General features: G+C 49.5%; 1 protein-coding gene across 2 annotated transcripts; it reads left to right on the forward strand.

The window, feature by feature from the left end:
• Window positions 1-486: 486 nt before the first annotated feature.
• WNT5A (Wnt family member 5A) lies at window positions 487-18,717 on the forward strand (the record flags this gene model as incomplete). Of its 2 annotated transcripts, none has more annotated exons than XM_081071924.1 (5): window positions 487-1,075; window positions 7,092-7,225; window positions 8,440-8,690; window positions 13,304-13,596; window positions 17,328-18,717. In XM_081071924.1, 5 exons carry the CDS (start codon window positions 1,070-1,072, stop codon window positions 17,784-17,786), a joined length of 1,143 nt encoding a protein of 380 aa, XP_080928050.1. In that variant the 3' UTR covers window positions 17,787-18,717. The 2 variants fall into 2 exon arrangements, with proteins under 2 accessions (XP_080928050.1, XP_080928051.1); XM_081071925.1 differs by lacking the exon at window positions 487-1,075 and adding an exon at window positions 6,445-6,684.
• Window positions 18,718-19,942: the final 1,225 nt, after the last annotated feature.

Here is a 19,942-nt window from a genome sequence, read left to right on the forward strand (position 1 = left end):
CTCCCCAGCCCCACGCCCTCGGTGCCCTCGCTTCTTGGCGTCCGGCGCCCTGCAAAGGCGGGGGAAAGAGGGGGATTAACCCGAAGAGAGAAAGAGGAGGTGGGGAGGGGGGAGTCCGTGTCTCCCCTGGGGCAATCGCCCCCCGAAACCACCGCGCAACAGAACGTCCGGGGACGACTTCTACCCATTTTGCGCCCCCTTTTTGCCAAACCCTAAAATGAAAGGACAAAAGTTGGCGCTGACTCTTACAGCTCGGATGGCGACTTGTGCGTTTTCAGCGGCATCTCCCGGAGAAAAAGCTTTGCGCGCCTGATTGTTCTGTGGCCCCAAAGCTGCAGTGTGTGTGTGTGGGGGGGAGGTGTGGGCGTGTGTGGGTGTGTGTCTGTGTGTCTGTGTGTGTACACAGACATCCACACACTCACTCGCGGCCGCAGGGTCAGCGCCTGGAAGCAGACGTTTCGGCCACAGACTTTGAGAGGAGGAGCTGGAGATCAGGAGGCGTGAGCCGCCGGGAGTTTGCAGAATCCGTGGTGTGAATGAACTGGGGGCACCTGGGCGCACGGATCACCCCCCCCCTTTCGCCCCAGGCCAGAGTTGAGTAGTGGGGCATTTTTTTTCACCCTCTTGTGAAGAATTTTTTTTATTATTTGTTGTAAAGTCTTTTGCACAATCACGCCCACATTTGGGGTTGGAAAGCCCTAATTACCGCCGTCGCTGATGGACGTTGGAGAGGGAGCGCCTCGCCGCGGAACAGTCGCCTGCGCGCCCTCGCCGGACCCGCGGCTCCCTTGTTGCGCGTCGGCCAGGCCCTGTCCCTGTGGCTGGCTGGCGGGCTTCCGCGCCCCCTCGGTTCCCGGGCGCATCCCAGCCCTGCTCCGGCTCAGGTCCCCAGACTCCGGGTCCAGCGACCGCTTCGCCTCGGATTCCCCGCGCCTGCCAGACGCGTCCAGGTGGAGTCCGCAGCTCTGCGCAGGATTGTACCCCCAGGCTTAACCCGGCCGCTCCGCTTGGATTCCTCCGCTGCCCTTGCTTTGGTGGCGACTTCCTCCCCGGCCCCCTCCCCCTCGCCATGAAGGTAGGTGTTCTGAGCGCCGCAGACGCTCGCCACTTTTTTCCTTTACTTTTTTTTTCTTTTGGAAGTTAACTGACCCCCCCCCCACACACACACACACAAACACACCTTTTCTTATACCTCCATTTCTCCTCCTGCTTCGAGAAGCTGGAACTCCCGCGGAGCTGGCAGGGACCCGTACCCCTTCGTCCCCTATCCCCTGCGCACTGCCTCTGTCTCCCGGGAGACCTGCTTGTCCCACCAAACGTTCTGCAAACTTTTTGGACTTTGGAGAAAAAGTGGGGAAGAGCCAGGGCAGAAAAACTGAGTGCTGTTCACGGACGACTTTACTTTTGCCCTGAGAAACTCGAGTGTAATTTATTATGTATATTTCAGTAACAGGGTAATGATTCAATTCAACAAATATTTACCAAGCGCCCACTGCGTGGGGCACCGAGAAGGTGTGTGGCCAGGGCCTGGAAAGGGGAAGGGGAGTCCTCAGTTGAGAGACCGGGAAGCCGGGCTCGGAGCCGACTACCCCAGAGCAGCGCACCCCCTGCCCTCTGCAGCCAGAGGCCAGGTTGCAGGCTTGTCGTGGCGGGGGAACCCTAGGGCTGCAGGCCCTGCGCCTTTAAGAGTGCCTGGCGGGGGGGCCAGCGCGCACCCCGACGCGGGGAGCAGGGTCGCGTTATTAGCATTATTAGCCGCCACTGGGTGAGCTCGGGCACTTAGCAGCGGTGATGGGGGCGGGGAGTGCTGGCGGTGGTGGCTCTAATCCTGTCCGCCGGGAAAGCGCGCCCCGGCCCCCTGCGCGGAATCTGCCTAGTCCTTTGGAAACATTTGGGCCTCCGCTTTGGGAGAGCGGGCGGGGGGCAGTTTGTGAACTCTTGTTTGTTTTAATTGTCAGTTGTATGTTAAAGGCGAGTCACACACTCCAAGGGTCACTGAGAGTTCACTTTTAAGAAAAGTTAACATTTCTTCCTACAGTATAACTTGCTATTTTCCAAACAACTTTTCCTCTCTCTGTTCTCCAAGCTTCTATCCTTACTTTCATTTTTCTTGAATCTCTCCCATTTTCAGCTTTCTAGAAAATAAGGTTGGAGTTGGAATTAGGATGTTTCCTAAAAGCAAACAACTCCAGAAAAAAAAAACACACCAAAAAAGGTTAAAAAGAAAAACTAAACCTGGAGACCCCGCGGCCTTGTTTTTCTTTTAAAACCCAGTCTGGCATCGGGGGCCCCCTTCTCTGCTCGTCTTTAAATGGACAACTTGCGGTTTGGAAGTCACTTGCACCCAGCAGTGGGATCGCACCTCCTCAGCCCCTGCCCTACCAAGTTCACTGCTGCTCCAGCCAGGTGCGGAGATTTAATTTCTAGATGGCCTCTGCCAAGGGAGTTCCGAGAGGGCAATACTGAGAGCGCACAAGCGATGGAGAGACAGTGGAAATGGTGTGTATCCGAGTGTGTGGATTTGTGCTCTGCGTGTATGGGGTGCGCGAGGGAGGTGATGAAGGGTCAGTTGTTCTCGGGTCTTGGGAATACTAGCCTAAGTCTCGCACAGTCCCGCACAAAGGAGGACCCCCACTCCAAAGTCCCGACCCTAAAGTCTCTCTTGCCTTTTCCCTCCGTTAATCCGAGCGCTCCGGTGCACAAGGGGTTAGCACCGTGCGCGCGGAGCTCAGCTCTTCCCTCTCTGCCTTTAAATCCTCGCCGTGCGGTGCCGGCTGCCCCCTGTTGGCTGCCTTGAGGTAGGACGCCTCGGAGTCGGTTCTTTGGGGCGAGCGGGTCGCTCGCTGTTCGTCTCTAGCTCCAACCTCTGGCTGCGCACATCCTTCCAGACCTCCAGGTCCCACTCTCCCGAGAGGGCCGCTCCGAGGCCACAGAGGACGAGCTACTCTGCGCCCCCGCTGCAGCACTGAAGGGGCCTTGGGTCCGACCCATCAAGTGGGGCTCGGGCGAGTGGAGGAAGGTTTGGTACCTCTTCTCCAGGGCTAAGAACAAGAGTCAGGTCTGGCCTTGGCGCTCTCACCAATTTTCTCTGTAATCGAGAACAAGTGTTTCTTTCTCTTTCTTGCCCCCAGTTTCTTCGTCTATTAAAAAGTGTAACTGAAACTACCTCTGAAGAGTGGGGGTTGAACTGATCTTTAATTTTCTTTCTCCTTTCACCGGACACTGCTGTTTCTCTGGACAAACTTGAGAGCCTGTGCTGAGTTAGACATTCTGTGTGAGAAGGTAGAAGCGTGGTGAGAGAGAGAGAGAGAGAGAGAGAGAGAGAGAGAGAGAGAGAGAGAGAGAGAGAGAGAGAGAGAACTTGCAGTCTGAAGAACCTAGTCTGGGGGATGGACGAGGGGAGGCAGGGAACACAACCAGACTTGGCCACTGTTTCTCCCTTGGAGACCCCGTTACTGGAGTTGCTGTCTGTTCTAAATAGGGGCAACCAAAGGTTGCTCACGTTCCTTGAACCGATTTGGGCTCGAGGAGCTCCCTGCACCTTTTCTCCACCCCATCCCACCCCCACACAACGCTGTGGAAACATCCCACCCCCCAGGCTAGAGGCATAGGGGAGCAGTGTCTCCTTGTCTGCTCCCCCAAAGCGGACCTCCTGTGGGCCTTGGCCCGCTCATCTTTCATCATCCCCTCCCACTTCTCTCGGCGTTCCTCGAGGCAGGGCAGCCCAACTTTGTGGCTGCAACCGTGTTTTTCTCCTGAATTTTCCCCCCATATCTCTCCATGCTTTGGGAAGAGAGCCTAATGGGGAAAAGAAAATTTCTTCCCACCAAGAGCTGCAAATTCTTGGAGTTTCCTACACTTTTCACCACCGTGAGCCCAGGTCAAACTCACTTCCTCCTAATAGGTATCCCTCATCATTTCCACTCCCGGACTTGGTGGGGCGGGGGTGGGAGTGGGTGGTGGGTGCTGGACACAAAGAGCCTGGTGGAAGGGGCTGCCCAGACTAGACCGAGTGAGGCCGAGGATCTTCTCCCTGCCTTTGTGGAATTTCTCTTTAGGGGCGGCGGGCGGGGAACTTGGGTGCTGCGTGAGTTTGCGCGCGCGTTCCGATACTTTGTCGTCCGCCAACATCCTCTAACTAGCGCGACAGTTTCCCCTCTCCTACCCCTCATCACTCCTGGCCCACACCCCAGTTGATTAAAAAAATAAAAGTTAGGAACACCTTTAATCCAATGCGAAGACTTTGGAGGAGACAATGCGCAGCCACTACTATGCGGAGCTGCTCTGGGCTAGAAACTAGGGCGCGCGAACGCCGTGCACCTAACTTCACCTTCCCCTGTGCTTGAACCTCTCAAATGCACCCTCCCCATCGCACGGAAGAAACAGATTGCTAAAATCCTTACAAAAGTCGGCTTCCCGGGGCCCTGGAAGTGTTCGAATACATTTAGTCCGTTCTTTGGAAAACTCAGCTTCTGCTTAGAACTTTTGTTTTACCCTCAGTATGACGGTCTCCGGAGAGGTCTCACTTAGTACTGTCTTTTCGGATCACATCTCTTGGTAGACAAGGCAGGGATGTTTACCCCAAAGTCAATGTATTTATTAGTGAGTTCGCTGTGGGTTCCTTCAATATTTCAAACTTGTGAGGCCTTTTCTGGGTTGAGCGGTGTTTGGAGTGGGAAGAGGGCCAAGGTGTTTCCGGGCAAGCGCGCGAGGTTAAGTGGAGACTCGACTGGCGGGGCTCTCCTGCGGATCCCCTCGGGGACACCTCGGGCCTACCCCCAGTCTGCAGTTGGGGAGACCCCTGCCGCGGAGACCCAATGGCCCGCTCCCAGTTGGCCCTCGCTCTGGGATCGGGTGGACTTTCCCCGGGGTCGTCAGGCCTAAAGTGGGCTCGGTTTGTGTGGCTTCGCCTCTAACAAAGAGATCCGCTGTAATCCGCGGAATCTGTTATCAATTTCTCCGCTGCCGGCGCCCCGCCCCGCGCCCCGCCCGTCGGGAAGCTCGGAAAGAGCGCGCGGCGGACAACGATCTGCGCCGTCGTCTCGGAAGCACACCGAAGCGAGTGTATCTGTGCACGCGTGTTAGTGTGTGAAAGTGCATGAGTGTGAGTGTGCATGAGTGTGTGCGTGCGCGGCCTTGGCCGCCTATGGGGAGAGTCGACTTTGCGTCTTGGACTGCGCGCGAAGGAAACCTCGCAGCCCACCCCCTCCCCTGGAGGAAACTTGACACTTCGGGCGGGGGTGGGGAGGGAGACCAAGCCATTTCTCTCCTAGGCTGGGGAAACCCCAGGTTTCTATTCTCCGGAATGCACCCCCAGCTTTGCGGCGTTTGGGGGACGAGTGGGCCACGGGCGCGGAGCCCTGGTTAGCCGGCACTGGGGACCACATAAGCATTTCCTGTCGGAGAAGCCCCGAGGTGTCCGGGCCAAAGGGGCGACTGGCAGGGAAAAGCCACGGCAAGCTCCCGAGCCCCTTCGCGTCTCCACAGCTGTCTAGGTCGCATTAGTCCATTTACGGCGCAGGTTCCAGGCCAGGCCCTTCCGCCTCCTGGAGGAGGCTCACCTTTCCTTTCCCGAGGAAGGGGCTCCATCAGGAGCTGCGGGAGGTGCTGCGCGGCCGGGTTACACTTATCAGAGATGTAAAAGGAGAGTTTTGGAAACCTGCTCCTCCCACCCGCACCCGCCACCACCTTGTTCCTTCGCCGCGGACAGGTGGAGAAGTCACCAGTGGGGAGAAACGGCCACGGAAACTTCCAAGGCCGCCCCTGCCCCGAAATTCTTGACGACGGGAACCTTCGCCGCCCGGCCTTCTGCGCCCTGAAATCCAGGGGCTCAGCCGCGGCGCGGGAGCCAGCGCATCTCTGGTCCCGTCGGGGGCTCGCTCTCACCAGCTCTGGCCTCGACCCTGCACCCTCACCGTTCGGGATTGACCGAACCGAGTCTGAATTGGGCTGGAGGTTGGGGTGACGGTGTTCCAACGCCAGGCTCACAGAGCCATGATGGCGAAGTGGCAGACAACTCCAGACTAGGACCAAAGGAAACTGGAGTCCCCCTTGGCTTCCTTTCCCCTTTCTCCGTGGCAGCTGCCAGGAGTGGGGAAGGGAGGGGCGGGAGGGAGAGTGAAAAAACAGAATTTGGAGGAAGAGTGTGGGGAGAGCAGGGACGGGATCCTCTCCAAGTACAGCGGGACCTGGCCTCCCTTCTTTCCTCTGGGGTGCCATCCCTTCTCTGGGGTACACTGAGTCCGAGGAAGAGGCCGCAGGCAGAGGAGCGCACTGTTTTCTGGATTCCTTGGTTGGGAGAGATCTCTGTCCGCATTGACTCCTGTGCGCCCCCCGCCATCTCCATCTCCCCACTCTAATCTGGCTGAAGAAAGTCCTAAGGAAACCCAGGCTGCCCTTCCCCCTCTGGAAGTAGCTTCTCCCAAAGAGGCCCGCAAACTGATTATGAAACATACGATGTTAATTCAGAGCTGCATTTCCCAGCTGGGCACTTTCGCGCGCGCTGCTCCCCGGGGCCTCGCCCCCCACCCCCTGCCCTTCCCTCCCGCGTCCTGCCCCCACCCACCACCCCCGCGCCGGGCCACCCCGCCTCCTCCGCAGCCAGCGGCGGCGGCGCGCTCCACTCGCCTTCGCGCTCCTCTCGCCCATGGAATTAATTCTGGCTCCACTTGTTGCTCGGCCCAGGTCGGGGAGAGGACGAGGGTGGCGGCGGGTTCCCAAGTGAATTCCCGTGGAGGGACCGAGCACAGCGTGAACTAGAGGGGAGCGAGGGGGTGCGGGACTCGAGCGAGCAGGAAGGAGGCAGCGCCTGGCACCGGGGCTTTGACTCAACAGCATTGAGACATGTTTGTAATCGCTGGCGTGCCCCGCGCGCAGGATCCCAGCGAAATCAGATTTCCTGGTGAGGTTGCGTGGGTGGATTAATTTGGAAAAAGAAACTGCCTATATCTTGCCATCAAAAAACTCACGGAGGAGAAGCGCAGTCAATCAACAGTAAACTTCAGAGACCCGGATGCTTCCGTTGTTTAAACTTGTATGCTTGAAAATTATCTGAGAGGCAATAAACATCTGCTCCTTTCTTCCCTCTCCAGAAGTCGATTGGAATATTAAGCCCAGGAGTTGCTTTGGGGATGGCTGGAAGTACAATGTCTTCCAAGTTCTTCCTAATGGCTTTGGCCATATTTTTCTCCTTCGCCCAGGTTGTAATAGAAGCCAATTCTTGGTGGTAAGTTCATTCTATGTGCATATTTTGTTTTATTTTTTTTTTAAAGATTCATTTGTGTGATACTGGAATATTTAAAGTTGAGTCCTGAGTTTGTGCATTTATCTAATACACACATATTTAATACATTTTACTTGTATATATATCTTTAAATCAGAGTTTTCTTTTAATTTGCTAATATTGTGAAGCTTATCTTTAGCTCCATTAAGAATCAGAACCTATAAATCTAGACCCTTTTCTTTGAGGCCCTTGTTCAGATGTATGCCTATCATGTAATAAAAGGGAACCAAAATTCACTTCTCTAATAATTGTAAGCCTATCTGTAAAATTTACTTTTTGCCACCTCTGCGTAGTAAAAGTGAGTTCCACCTTTTATCTTCCTGTCACTTGAGGTAGTGAATCTTCAGGGTCCGATGCAGGCAGAGTTCTAGAAAGACAGCTAAACTCCCTGTGGAGAAGTATTTGGGCTCGAAATTCAATTTTAAAATAAAAGGGTGAACTTGAAGTAGTCAGATGTCCCTAAAACGTAGGTTTCTTTCTGGTAAGGGCCTTGTAGATAGGCTGCAGTATATACAGGGGATTGTTTTTGATGGCGTTCTGGATATTTTTCCCTGTAAATGAGCAGTGTTTTTCTGGCTGTCAAACATGACTTCTGTTCACTGGATCTCCTGTCTCGGGTCCTTCACAATCACATAAGGAACCCTTTTAAAATGTCCAGAGCATGGAGAATTTTCTTCAGTCTATATACTTGTCACACTGTTCTTCCATCAGTCAAAAGGAACTGCTATCTCCTCTCCGAGTCTAATTGTGTCTACTTTCGGCATTCATACGTTTTCAAGGCAGATCGGTCCAATTTGTGGGGCAAAGTGAGTCACTTCTCTAAGGTTAGAGGCTTGTCCCTGAAACTCCTGTTTCCCTCCTTTCTGAGTGGATTTCAGAAATATTGGTTCAGGTATAGGGCAGCGGGGGCAAGGAAGGGAGTAAAACTCTGAGGAGCCAGATGACGGGATGGGGACTACACAATACCTCCGTTTTCTGAGTGGAGTTGAAACAGAGGAGTTTTATGAAGCCCTTCTCATACTTTGTCATGAGGACAAGCAGGAGAGAAAAAGCATCTGTGTGCTTGAAACTATGTCTTGCTGACATGCTTTCAGGGGGCCCACCTCGAGAGTTCACGTAAATCTTGAATGCACATCTCCCCCCCACCCCCGTTTCAGGTCGCTAGGTATGAATAACCCTGTTCAGATGTCAGAAGTATATATCATAGGAGCACAGCCTCTCTGCAGCCAACTGGCGGGACTTTCTCAAGGACAGAAGAAACTATGCCACTTGTACCAGGACCACATGCAGTACATCGGAGAAGGCGCGAAGACAGGCATCAAAGAATGCCAGTATCAATTCCGACATCGAAGATGGAACTGCAGCACCGTAGATAACACCTCCGTTTTTGGCAGGGTTATGCAGATAGGTAGGAAACAATTTAACGTATTTTTAAATATACATATAAACTTTTCTCCTAGAAAAAATCCTTAGTGTTTACTAACTAGCTTGATAAGGAGGGAATTTTCCAGCAGGGGATTTTTGTCATTGCTACCTGTATTAATTCCTGTCCCTACACTGATTAGACCTTGTTTTGGACTTCTTTAACCAAGCCAGGAGGGGAACATTAAAGATACCTTCCTTTTTCTTAACAGTTAATTTTTCTAAGAAACATTTTATACAATAGAAGCAGTACACTTATTTTGGTTTCTCAAAAGTAGATGAGGAGAGCTGAGTCATTTATATCCTTTTAAGCTTCAAAACTCTTTTAACTGTAAGACGTTTCCTAACTTAAGCCAGAATTCAAATGGCCCAAGAAGCAAACTAAAAATTGTCATCTTTCAGAATGCTGGATAGGTTGGAAGTGAATAAGGTTCTAATTTTCCTAATATAGATAATCCCTGAGGCTATAGAGATATATATGTTAAAAGCTTTATTTTTAGTTCCAGAAAGAATTTTAATTAGAAGCGATCCATTTGACATTTGCAATTTAGGCAATTGATATAAAAGCACATACTTCAGATCTCACCCTAGAAACTTTAAAAAAAAAAAAAGACTTTAGATGTATCACTCACAGTTCGATTCTTTATTTTAAATGTGTTGTGGAACTTGTTATTCCATTCAGGTAGGAGATGGCATTAAAACTAGGCTAAAGGCAAAGAATTTGAAAAATCAGTTTGCCTCTGGTTTGTTTTAATAGCATAGGGTACTATCTGACAGATGTAGTCCCCTGTGTGTTTTCTAGTGTGAATATTTTAGGTCTCTTTACTTTTATGCAAACAAGCCCTTATAATTAATATGACTGCAGTGACTCCTAAAATAAGAAGTAATTTATCAAAGCAATTAACTGTTTATACTGACTGAAGATAAAAAAGTTGGCTTAATATCCGTCACGGATGGATAAAATGCTTTTTTAAAAAACCCTGAAAAGTGTATTCATTGAGAACAAAAAAGAGTTGTCAGTGGATGGTTGAGCCAAGCGGCTTCATAAACTAAAATAATACAGGACTGGAAGCCGTTCCTCTAATTGAATGGGAAAATGGTCTGCAGCCTCAGCCTGCGAAGTTTCATAGGGCTTTGTCCTTCCTGTTAATGATTAAAATGTGCTAATGTATATACTGGGATCGGAATTTAGGAGTTAAGCTTCAGGAACACAGGAGTTTTCCCTGAATATAGGCTGCCTTATGTGGCTAACTGGGGGTGTGGTAGATATTTAATTACCCTGCATTTTGATATTGTGAGGGAGGTCAAAACTTTTTAAAAGTTACATCAGGATGGTAAGTTGTCAGCTTCCCCCTTACCCACATTTGCTTTATATGTTCCCCCTAAACTGCCCTCCTCTCAAACTATGGGGCCACTTTTTCACAACTATATGAGTTAGCAAAAATCATATACCTCTGATGGTAACCAGAAAAGAAATCAGCAATTGAACTGTTTTTCTGTGTAGTCACTGGAACACAGCTTTGATTTAAGATCTTCTCGTCATCATATGTACCCTGTTTTGGGCCAAAATGTTCAGAATAAGCTATCATTTGCTAAGTGGATTTGAGTTCTGCTAGAGATTTATTTAAAATGTGGTCCAGGATTCAAAGAGTCTGCTTCCTCAGGGAATATGCAGAACCCTTGGTATAAAGGCCTATATTTAATTGTCCCTTGCTAGTACACTCTGGTCCTCAGCTGTGTGGTACTAGTCTGGGTTGATGGGAAGTGGGTGGGAGTGGAACATTCTGACAGCCTTTGAGGGAGCCTTCCTAGATGCTATCATCAAGTCCGCTGCTGTCCTGGGAAGATGAGAGCACATGTTGCATCTCTCTTGCCAAAAGTTCCCCAGGTGCCTGGGGTCTCAAGGAAGAAAGCTGCTGCTGGGTGGCTTGTGGTGGAACACTGACAGGGCCTTCCCTTCTTTATTTATTGAAGAAAGAGTTGGAGAGAAGAAAAACCAGAATAGCTTTTTGTGGAAGAGGAGGAACATGGACTCAACCCCAATAGTGGGAAAGTTCCTTAGCTTTCACTTTTCTATTTAAGGGTATGTTTGAAGAGAATGAGCTAAGGGAAAACTTACAACACCTTTGAGGCTGAAAGGTAGTGTGTGTGTGTGTGTGTGTGTGTGTGTGTGTGTGTGTGTGTGTGTGTCTACTTCAGAGTACTTGGTACACCAGGGACATGGAGAGCAATTCTTGTCCGTGAGAATCTGACCCTGTGATGGGGCCGGTGTCTGAGAAACTCCGGGCTGCCACTTCCAACCCCCCTTCAACTCATTTTTCTAGGATGCCAATTGCTTTGGAGGCACTGTACACAATCGCCTCATGAAGGGCCCACTCTTCATTTTGGAAACTTTCTCATTTTTCATTATGCTACCCTTTCTTCTAGCTTTTGTCTCTGTCTCTTCTTTGTTTCCATGCTGTGAAAAGATATGTCAGAAAGGCGCCATTTTTAAGGAGTGTGAGGTTCGGAGAGGATGTAGATTTACAAGGAGGGAAACGTAACTGAACCAGCAGTATTCCATCCGGGATGACTATACCCACAGGCTATTAGCCAAAGAGCACTTTTCAAACTGACGTTTTCCCTGCAGTGACCAATTAGCTTAGAGACTTCTACCAGGTTTGTATTCTCGGGCAAAAAAGGAAATGCTCAAGATAGACGTATGAAACAAGCAGCATTATTGTGTTTTGTATGAAAGGCCTTTTATGCTCTGTATACTCACAGGACAGTGTCTTATTTTTCTCTATCTCCAGAGGATTGTTTATCTCCTCTTCTTCTAGCTACCTCTTTATTCTACACGTCTCCCATCCAGGGTTCTAGCATTTTCTGTGTTATCAGTGTTACTCCTCAAACAACTCCCTAGAATCTGTCTGCTCTTGTCATTTCTCTCCACTCTCCCCCCCCCCTCAGCCCCCCATGTTCTCTGCCTCTCTAATTTGAGCAAGATAGATGTCACACCCCACAGGAACTTTCTGGATCCTCCTGCAACCCCAGCACATGTCTCAAGTTATTCATTTTTCAAAATGTGGGAGGGGAAGTCTGTGGTAAATCGCAACCATTGCCATTCCTGGAAGGGGGGCGGGGGTCACAAATGGCTGTGGATTGAAGTGTGGAGCAGAAGTCCCAGAAAAGGATGGCCTGCTGGGTCCTTGAATTGGCGTAGCCATCTTCCTGCAGAATGACCCTTCTGGTTGGGGCTGAGTTCTGTTGTCAGCTGTTCTTGTGTCATTCCCCCCCCCCACCCCCCAAATAAAGATTGTTAGCCAGCTCTTTAAGTGTAGGAGAAACAGATTCTGCTATAGGGATTTTAGTGCCAGAAGGGGCCTTTTCTCTTAGGCATCAATACCCTTATTTTACAGTTGAGGAAAGTAAGTCCCCTTCACCTCACCACCCCCAGGCCCAGCTTCAGTTGGCTTAGTGTTAACCCTTTCTCTCTCATAGTACAACATTTTTATTAAGTGGCTTCTTGTTACATGTGGAAATGTCTTCCCATACAAGTAGAGATTAAGGCTGTGTATGATGGCCTCCATTTTTCTCCTTACAAATAGGGCTCTGATATAACCATTTTACAAGGAGGTAGTCTTTACAAGTTTTAGGTAAGGAGAAAACTGTTTTCCCCCTAGGTTTATACATTATTTACAAGTTTGGGGAAGGAAGAAGCCTTTTTTTTTCTTTTCCCTTTAGATAGTCTTTTCCCTTCTTGCTACTATTCTAACACTTTGAAGCACAGGCTGTCAGGGATCTGCAGAAGTGTCATGGAAGGCCAGCAGGCAGGCTGCTTTAAAGGGAGACGCTCATCTTCCTGAATGAGAAGTATCAGTCCACTCAGTTTGGGATTGAAGAAGAGGCAAGGTTCATTTACAACTCTCTAGGAACCTGTATAGAAACGTCCACTGGGAAAGTCCAGAGCCTTATCCTTCATTATGCACATGGGAGGCAGGAGGAGAGGTTACCACTTCAGCAGAGGAGGGGAAGCCAGGCTAGAACTAGTCTGGCCACAAGTGTGGCTGCTGCAGTATCTGGGTTCCACTAGGGCCTCAGACTTTCCCAGGCTCTAAACCTAGCAAATTCTATGCCCCCCGCGATATACGTAACGCAAAATGAAAATAATTCAAACATCAAACTGAGTGTAAGGAAGTCTACCCAAATTCTGTGTGTTCCGTCAATGACGTCTTTCTTGTGCATTTTTGGAAATACGTTTCCAATATTTTCCAAAGAGTTGTAGAGAAAATCCATGGAGCACTGCATCCAGCCCTGCCTTTCTGCTCTGAAATGTCAGAGCAGAGTGATCAGGGATGTGCTACTCCTTTGTCATTTGTTCTGTGTGTTTTAGGGGTCTCTCTTGGCTTCCCCTCCAGGTGGGCGCAGGGCCTGGGCTTAGGTTAGGGATGGGGCTCTCTCTGTTCTCCATCCTAGAAGGAGGGCTCTGCCTGGGGCAGCAGCACATGTGTGAACAGACTCGCCCCTCCCTTCTCCCCTCTCCGAGCCAGTGGCTGCTGGGTGTCGGCTCTCCCGGTCCCCTCCGCAGTTCTCCCAGGTGACCCGCGTCCTCTCCCGCAGGCAGCCGCGAGACGGCCTTCACATACGCGGTGAGTGCCGCGGGCGTGGTCAACGCCATGAGCCGCGCGTGCCGCGAGGGCGAGCTGTCCACCTGTGGCTGCAGCCGCGCGGCGCGTCCCAAGGACCTGCCGCGGGACTGGCTGTGGGGCGGTTGCGGCGACAACATCGACTACGGCTACCGCTTCGCCAAGGAGTTCGTGGACGCGCGTGAGCGGGAGCGCATCCACGCCAAGGGCTCCTACGAGAGTGCTCGCATCCTCATGAACCTGCACAACAATGAGGCTGGCCGAAGGGTGAGTGCCTCCCCTTCCCCCTTCGTCGTGCCCCCATCCCCGGCTCTCCTGCCCCTCTCTTTCGTCCCCCAGCCAAGCCGGGCCTCTTCTGTTTTCTCTGTCCCTCCCTCTGCCACCACCTCTCTCTGTAAATTCTGTCCCTTTGTCTCTCTGTGTCTCTGTCTCCCTCTCTTTCTGCTTTCACCTTCCTTTCTATCTTTTCTGGTCTCTTTTCCTCTCTTCCTGTTTCTCTCTCTCCCTCCTTTCCTCCCCCCACCCCTGCCCCCACACATAGGCCACAGGCCTTTCTGGAGAGGGGGCATGCACCCCACAGAAGCCTCCTGGGTGTGAATTATCCTGCCGTGGCCTGTTCCAGCCAAGGTGCTCCTGCAATTGCCTAAGAAAGATCTTTCTCTGCCTTTTTAATTAGTCCTCAGTGCAAATGACCAGCCCAGCTCAGAAGTAAAAATATTAATATTTGCCCTTCTCCCTGGAACAAGTTTGCAGTTGGGCTTAAACTTGGGAGAGGGAGTTCTTTATCCCTGTAGGTGCCCAGCTGAGAATGCCCTCTCTCCAGCTTCCAGGACTTACCTCCTTTCTTTCTCCTCCTTATGTCTTTAGATAGCAGGCCTGATGGACTGAGGACTTTTGTTTTGTTTTGTTTTAAGAGCTTTCCTAGGAAAACTACAGCAGTCCTAGCAGTCTGACCATCAGGCCAATTGTGGGTGGCTCTGGAGAGATGAGAGAGACACAAGTGCCCAGAGAGTACGGTCTTGCAGGCAGGCCCTCCTGAGTGTCTCCATTCTGCTCTGCCCTGGTAGGGAATATGAAATGCTTGCTTCTCCACAACAGTTAAAAAGACCCTTTTTCCCCCTGTGGTTAAGCACATGGCACTTTATGGCTGTTCTAAAGTGAAGGGGTGAAAACTTTTCTTAACTTTGGCAGCACTGAAAACCAGGGCCATTATTTTTTCACAGAACCCAAGGTAGGTGCCAGGAACTTTCTGGTCAGAGATTTCACTCTTCTGTATTTTGGGGTGAGGAAAAGGGAAGATAATCGCAAAGTAAAATATCCAGGACTGGAAGGAGCCTTAGTACCGTCTGGTTGCTCACCCTCATTTTAAAGATTGGGAAACTGAGGCCTAGAGAACCATTTCATGGCCATGGAAGAAAATGAATGGAGTGAGATATAAGCCAGGCGCTTTTAAAAATTAAACTCATGTATCACCGCTTAGGGATGAAGGGCTCTAGGTTTTGGAATCAGAGAAATCTAGGTTAAAATCCAGTTCTTTCTGTTTCTGAGCCTCAATTCCCACATTTCCACATCTGTTAAATGGCCATGGCATGAACTATCTCTTGGGGTGATTATGAGGACTAACTGGGATCATATAGTCCGTTGAACCATACGAAATTACCCATACTTGACTATTTCTGACCTACAAAAGAACAACTTCATATGGTTCAGTCGAAGGTCTTAGTTTAGTGTCAGCAGTAGTGAAGTGTGTGATAAATGATAATTACTAAACATTATGAAGTAAAAGACATAGAGAAGGCAAAGATTATCTAGATAATCCTGGCTAATTTAGCTTCTCAAATCTGATGTTAAACATTTGCTGGTGTAGGGGAAAGACTGACCCCTGCAGAATTTTCCCTGTGCTGCCCTGAGGTGTCAGATAATTGCTCCAGAGGGAGTGTGGCCTCTCCTTTCTCAGGTGTCCCACTGCTGTGCCTGCAGTGTGGGTGGACTCTGTCCCCACTGCGGCCAAGCCAAAGCCATGCACGTCAGCCCGGCTCTCTCTGGGAACCCAGAAGACCTTGCTCCTGTCCTCATCAGGGACACATCCTTTACTCCCTGTGTGCAGTGTGTCTGTCCAGCACTACAGACCAAACAGGCCTCCAGGACAGAGATGTGGCTGATGCTTCTGGGCCCCATCGTGCCCATATTTGGTGCTTTCCTCCATTTTGGGGGATCTCTTAGATTTCTCTCATGTAGAAAAATCATTGGGGGCTTAGTAACCAAGGAGAGTGGGTCAAGGGATTTCCAAGTGTGGAGAGAGGGGATTTTGGAGGCTTGGAAAAGCACCTCTAATATTATAATTTCATTTAACATCTGCATTTTTTTTACATTGAGGGTTTTTTTTTTGTTTGTTTTTTTTCCCCTTGCGTTTTATAATTCAGGCAGTGAGCTGAGCTTAGATCCTGGCAGATGAGGTGACATAGAAGACAGTTTTTCTTCAGAATAGTGGGGGTGGGGCAGGGAATTTGGACACTGTGCCAAGAAATCATATTAGAATCTCCTTGAGACGTTAGTTTTTTTGTTTTCCTCAACGGGAGTGAAGGTTAAACAAGTTTGCAAAACCCTTCCTCAGACTAGTTGTTTGCCTGAAACTCTTTATGCCGAGGGAATACACTTTCGCCCCTTTTTAAGAAAGCCCCTTCTGAATCCTGAAGCAAGAAGGTGGCTGTTCTGGGTGGAAGCAGCCTTCTAACTCACTCCAGCCTCCAGGTTCCTCACAGGCCCTCTGTAACCTGCCAATACCATGCTAACTCTGGAGGGTAACTGGTATAGGAACTGTGGGCCATCAGGGCTATAAATAGGTACCTACCACCTCGCGGACTGCTGGGCACAGTACTGTGGAGCCGGACCCTTTAGCCCTGCTCCTGGGAGGCCAGGGTGACTGGGCAAGGGCCCGGGATTAGCACCCAGCTGCCCTGCCCTTGTCATCCTGGAGAAAGGCCAGATTTACTGATTGTATCCTGCATGCGAAATACTTTTCATGCAGCCTCTAATTTCACCCTGTAACAGGGTGTGAGGATGGCGCCATAACAATTCCCTTCACAGATGGAAAATGGAGGCTCACAGAGGTGAAGCCAGCTGCCTGTATTCAGGTGCAGAGTCAGGACAGAACCCATGTCTGCCTGGATCCAGGGTAGGTTCTTTTGACCTAGGCAGTAGGGACAGGGGCTAGGGATTGTTCCTGTAGCAGGAGGCAGAATACCTGAGATCCAGGCCCATTTCTCCCACATTCTGGCTGTGTGACCTGTGCAGACCACTTATCCTCTCTGCCATTGTGCCATCATCTCACCTAGCCCAAGTTATAACTTTAGTGAGATAAAGAGTGTGGACGCTTTTATGACAGTGCCTGGCACACAGCAATAATAGTAGTAGGAATAGTGTATAAAGATTTGAACCCTGATTCTACCTGGGCTTGGCAGTTAGGTGCCTATGGGCATATCTCAGCATGAGCTTGAAGCCCAGTTGCCTGGGTTCAAATCTTGGCACCGCTAGTTCCCAGTAGCTGGGTAAGTAATTCACCTCTCTGGGCCTCACTTTCCTTCTCTGTGAGACGGGGATGATAGCAGCACTTCCCTCAGGCTGGTTCTGGGGACTAACGAAGGTAGTGCAAGTCAACAATTGTGCACAGTCTCTGGGATGAGTGTTCAAGATGTATTAGTTGCAGCTAATGTTGTTTTCCTGCAAACCAGAAGCAACTGGAACGATCTTTTTCCTGTTCCTATTAAAAAACTGTGGTTGTTTATTATGATGATGTGTAATAATGAGGGGCTAAGAACATATTTATTTTGTAGATTTTTGAAAGAAAGCAACACAGACTTCTGGTCATGGAGAATGAGGAGGAAACAGCTGGGCCCCTAGTTTAGTGGGTGAACATGGCTCCGCGTAGAAAGTGGAGGGGGTCCTGGGTCTGGGCTCCTCCGTGAGTTTGTACACTGACTGTCCCCATCTCCCCACAGACGGTTTACAACCTGGCTGATGTGGCCTGCAAGTGCCACGGGGTGTCCGGCTCATGTAGCCTCAAGACGTGCTGGCTGCAGCTGGCAGATTTCCGGAAGGTGGGCGATGCCCTGAAGGAGAAGTATGACAGCGCCGCCGCCATGCGGCTCAATGGCCGAGGCAAGCTGGTGCAGGTCAACAGCCGCTTCAACTCTCCCACCACGCAGGACCTGGTCTACATCGATCCAAGCCCTGACTACTGCGTACGCAATGAGAGCACGGGCTCGCTGGGCACGCAAGGCCGCCTGTGCAACAAGACGTCTGAGGGCATGGACGGCTGTGAGCTCATGTGCTGCGGCCGTGGCTATGACCAGTTCAAGACCGTGCAGACGGAGCGCTGCCACTGCAAGTTCCACTGGTGCTGCTACGTCAAGTGCAAGAAGTGCACGGAGATTGTGGACCAGTTTGTGTGCAAATAGTGGGTGCCCTGCCGCCCGCCTGTCACCCAGCCCCGTTCCCAGGACCCACTTATTTATAGAAAGTACAGTGATTCTGTGTTTTTTTTTTTTTTAATATTGTTTTATTTTCCCCCAAGAATTGCAACGGAACCATTTTTTTCTCTTCCCATCTAAGAACTCTGTGGTTTATTATTAATATTATAATTATTATTTGGCAATAACGGGGGGGGGTGGGAACCAAGAAAAATATTTATTTTGTGGATCTTTGAAAAGGTAAGACAAGACTTCTTTTGATCGTAGAGGGTGAGGGGGAAATAACACGTACCCTAACTTAGTTGTGTGCACATCTAGAAGGTAAAGGAAATACATTTTCTTTTTCTCAACTATGGGGTCATATGGGACAGGTAGCATTTGGTGGTCCAATTCTATGCACAGTTCAGCCTCTGTGACCAAAAGGAATTGTAAATGCTCTGGTATAAGGTCTTGAGAATCAAACAAACAAAAAAAACGAGACACCCTCGACTCCCCTCCCCCCCCCCCCCCCCCCCCCCGCTTTCCCAGGGGCTGCCAACCTGAAATATTTTCAAAATGTAAGAGAGAGAATCTCATATCCCTCGAAGAAAAAAAAGGTATATCATGTGTCTCACACTTCTCAAACATTCCATGTGCAGACGATCCTATTCTAATAGCTACTGAAACTTGGGGAGATGGGCAGAAAGCCCTGGAAATTAAAAAAAACTTAAAAATTGCTATAATATGACAATGATTTGAAGCTGTTATAGGAATTAGGTTATCAGATTGGAAGAGCATCCGCGAATGATTCTGGGTTGTAGACTTTTTGTTTGGATAGGGGTGGGGGAGGTTGGCTTGAATATAAAAAGAAAATAGACTGTAATTTTCTTAGGGATACTTGGTTAATAAATGATAATAATGAAAATAAAAAATGAATTCCATTGACAGATTCCCAGCATAAAGAACAAGGTAATTGAGTGCAGTACAGCACTGCACCAGAGCAGAAAACCTCTTCCAGGGGAAGAAGTGAAATCTGCCCTCCCACTTGACCCCAAGCTCTGTCTGATTTCTCCTCGCCACGTGGCAAGGGGGTGAGGCTGGCCACGTTTCCAAAGGCTGCTCCACTGGGTCCCCTTTGATTGCAGGGCAGGAAGTGAACCATTAAGAGCTTCACATGGAAAACAGTTCACTACTTAGGGATTTTTTTCCCTAAAACTTATATTCTGAGGAGCAGTAGTTTTATGTTTTAATGACATGATTTGGTTAATGGAGTTCACAGAGGTGTTGCAGCGTTTCACTGTTATGATCCTGTGTTTCGACTCTCCACTCAAGCTTTTCCTATTATACTGCAGGTGTACCCTAAAACTGTTCCTAGTGTACTTGAACAGTTGCATTTATAAGGGGGGAGGGAAATGTGGTTTAATGGTGCCTGATATCTCAAAGTCTTTTGTACATAACATATATATATATATATATATATACATATATATAAATATAAATGTAATTATATCTCAGTGCAGCCAGTGATTTAGAGTTACACTTTACTCTGGGGTTATTTCTCGGTCTAGAGCATTGTTGTCCTTCACTGCCATCCAACTGGGATTTTTCCAAAAGATTTCAAGTTGAGCTTGGGCTGTGGCCCTGATGCGATCCCACCTGGAGCATCACGAAGCAGCTTGTTTCTGAGGAATCTAGAAGGTCTTCCTCACTGATAGGCATGTTGGTTTGAAGATTTCTTGGATCTTCCCTGCCCCTCCCCCTTTTCTCCAACCTCCATTTCTGTCCACTTTCCTGAGAGGGCATTACTTGTTTGTCATACATGTGGAAATGAAGAGAGATTCAAAACTCAGAAGCACGGTCAATGGCTCGCTTTCCTTAGTTCATTTTGCAGAGTGGAAACTGGTGCCTCGTAGATCTAATAGTACCTATTTGAGTCCCTAAAGGAAATCCAACCCACCACCTACATAGCTAGTTTATAAATTTTTGAAAACAAGGACACCTGTTTCCAAAAAATGCCAGCAAATGTGTTCTTATCTCAGACCTACATTGTTTTAAAAGTTTGGAAAGATACACCTCTCCTGCAATCATAGACTTGGTGGCCCTCACATCACCTCAGCCATCTGTGGCTCTTAATTTATTGCACAAGGATATTCGCTTCCCCGCAG

The sequence above is a fragment of the Rhinolophus hipposideros genome (assembly GCF_964194185.1).
Source record: "Rhinolophus hipposideros genome assembly, chromosome: 14".
Classification (NCBI taxonomy): Eukaryota; Metazoa; Chordata; class Mammalia; order Chiroptera; family Rhinolophidae; genus Rhinolophus; species Rhinolophus hipposideros.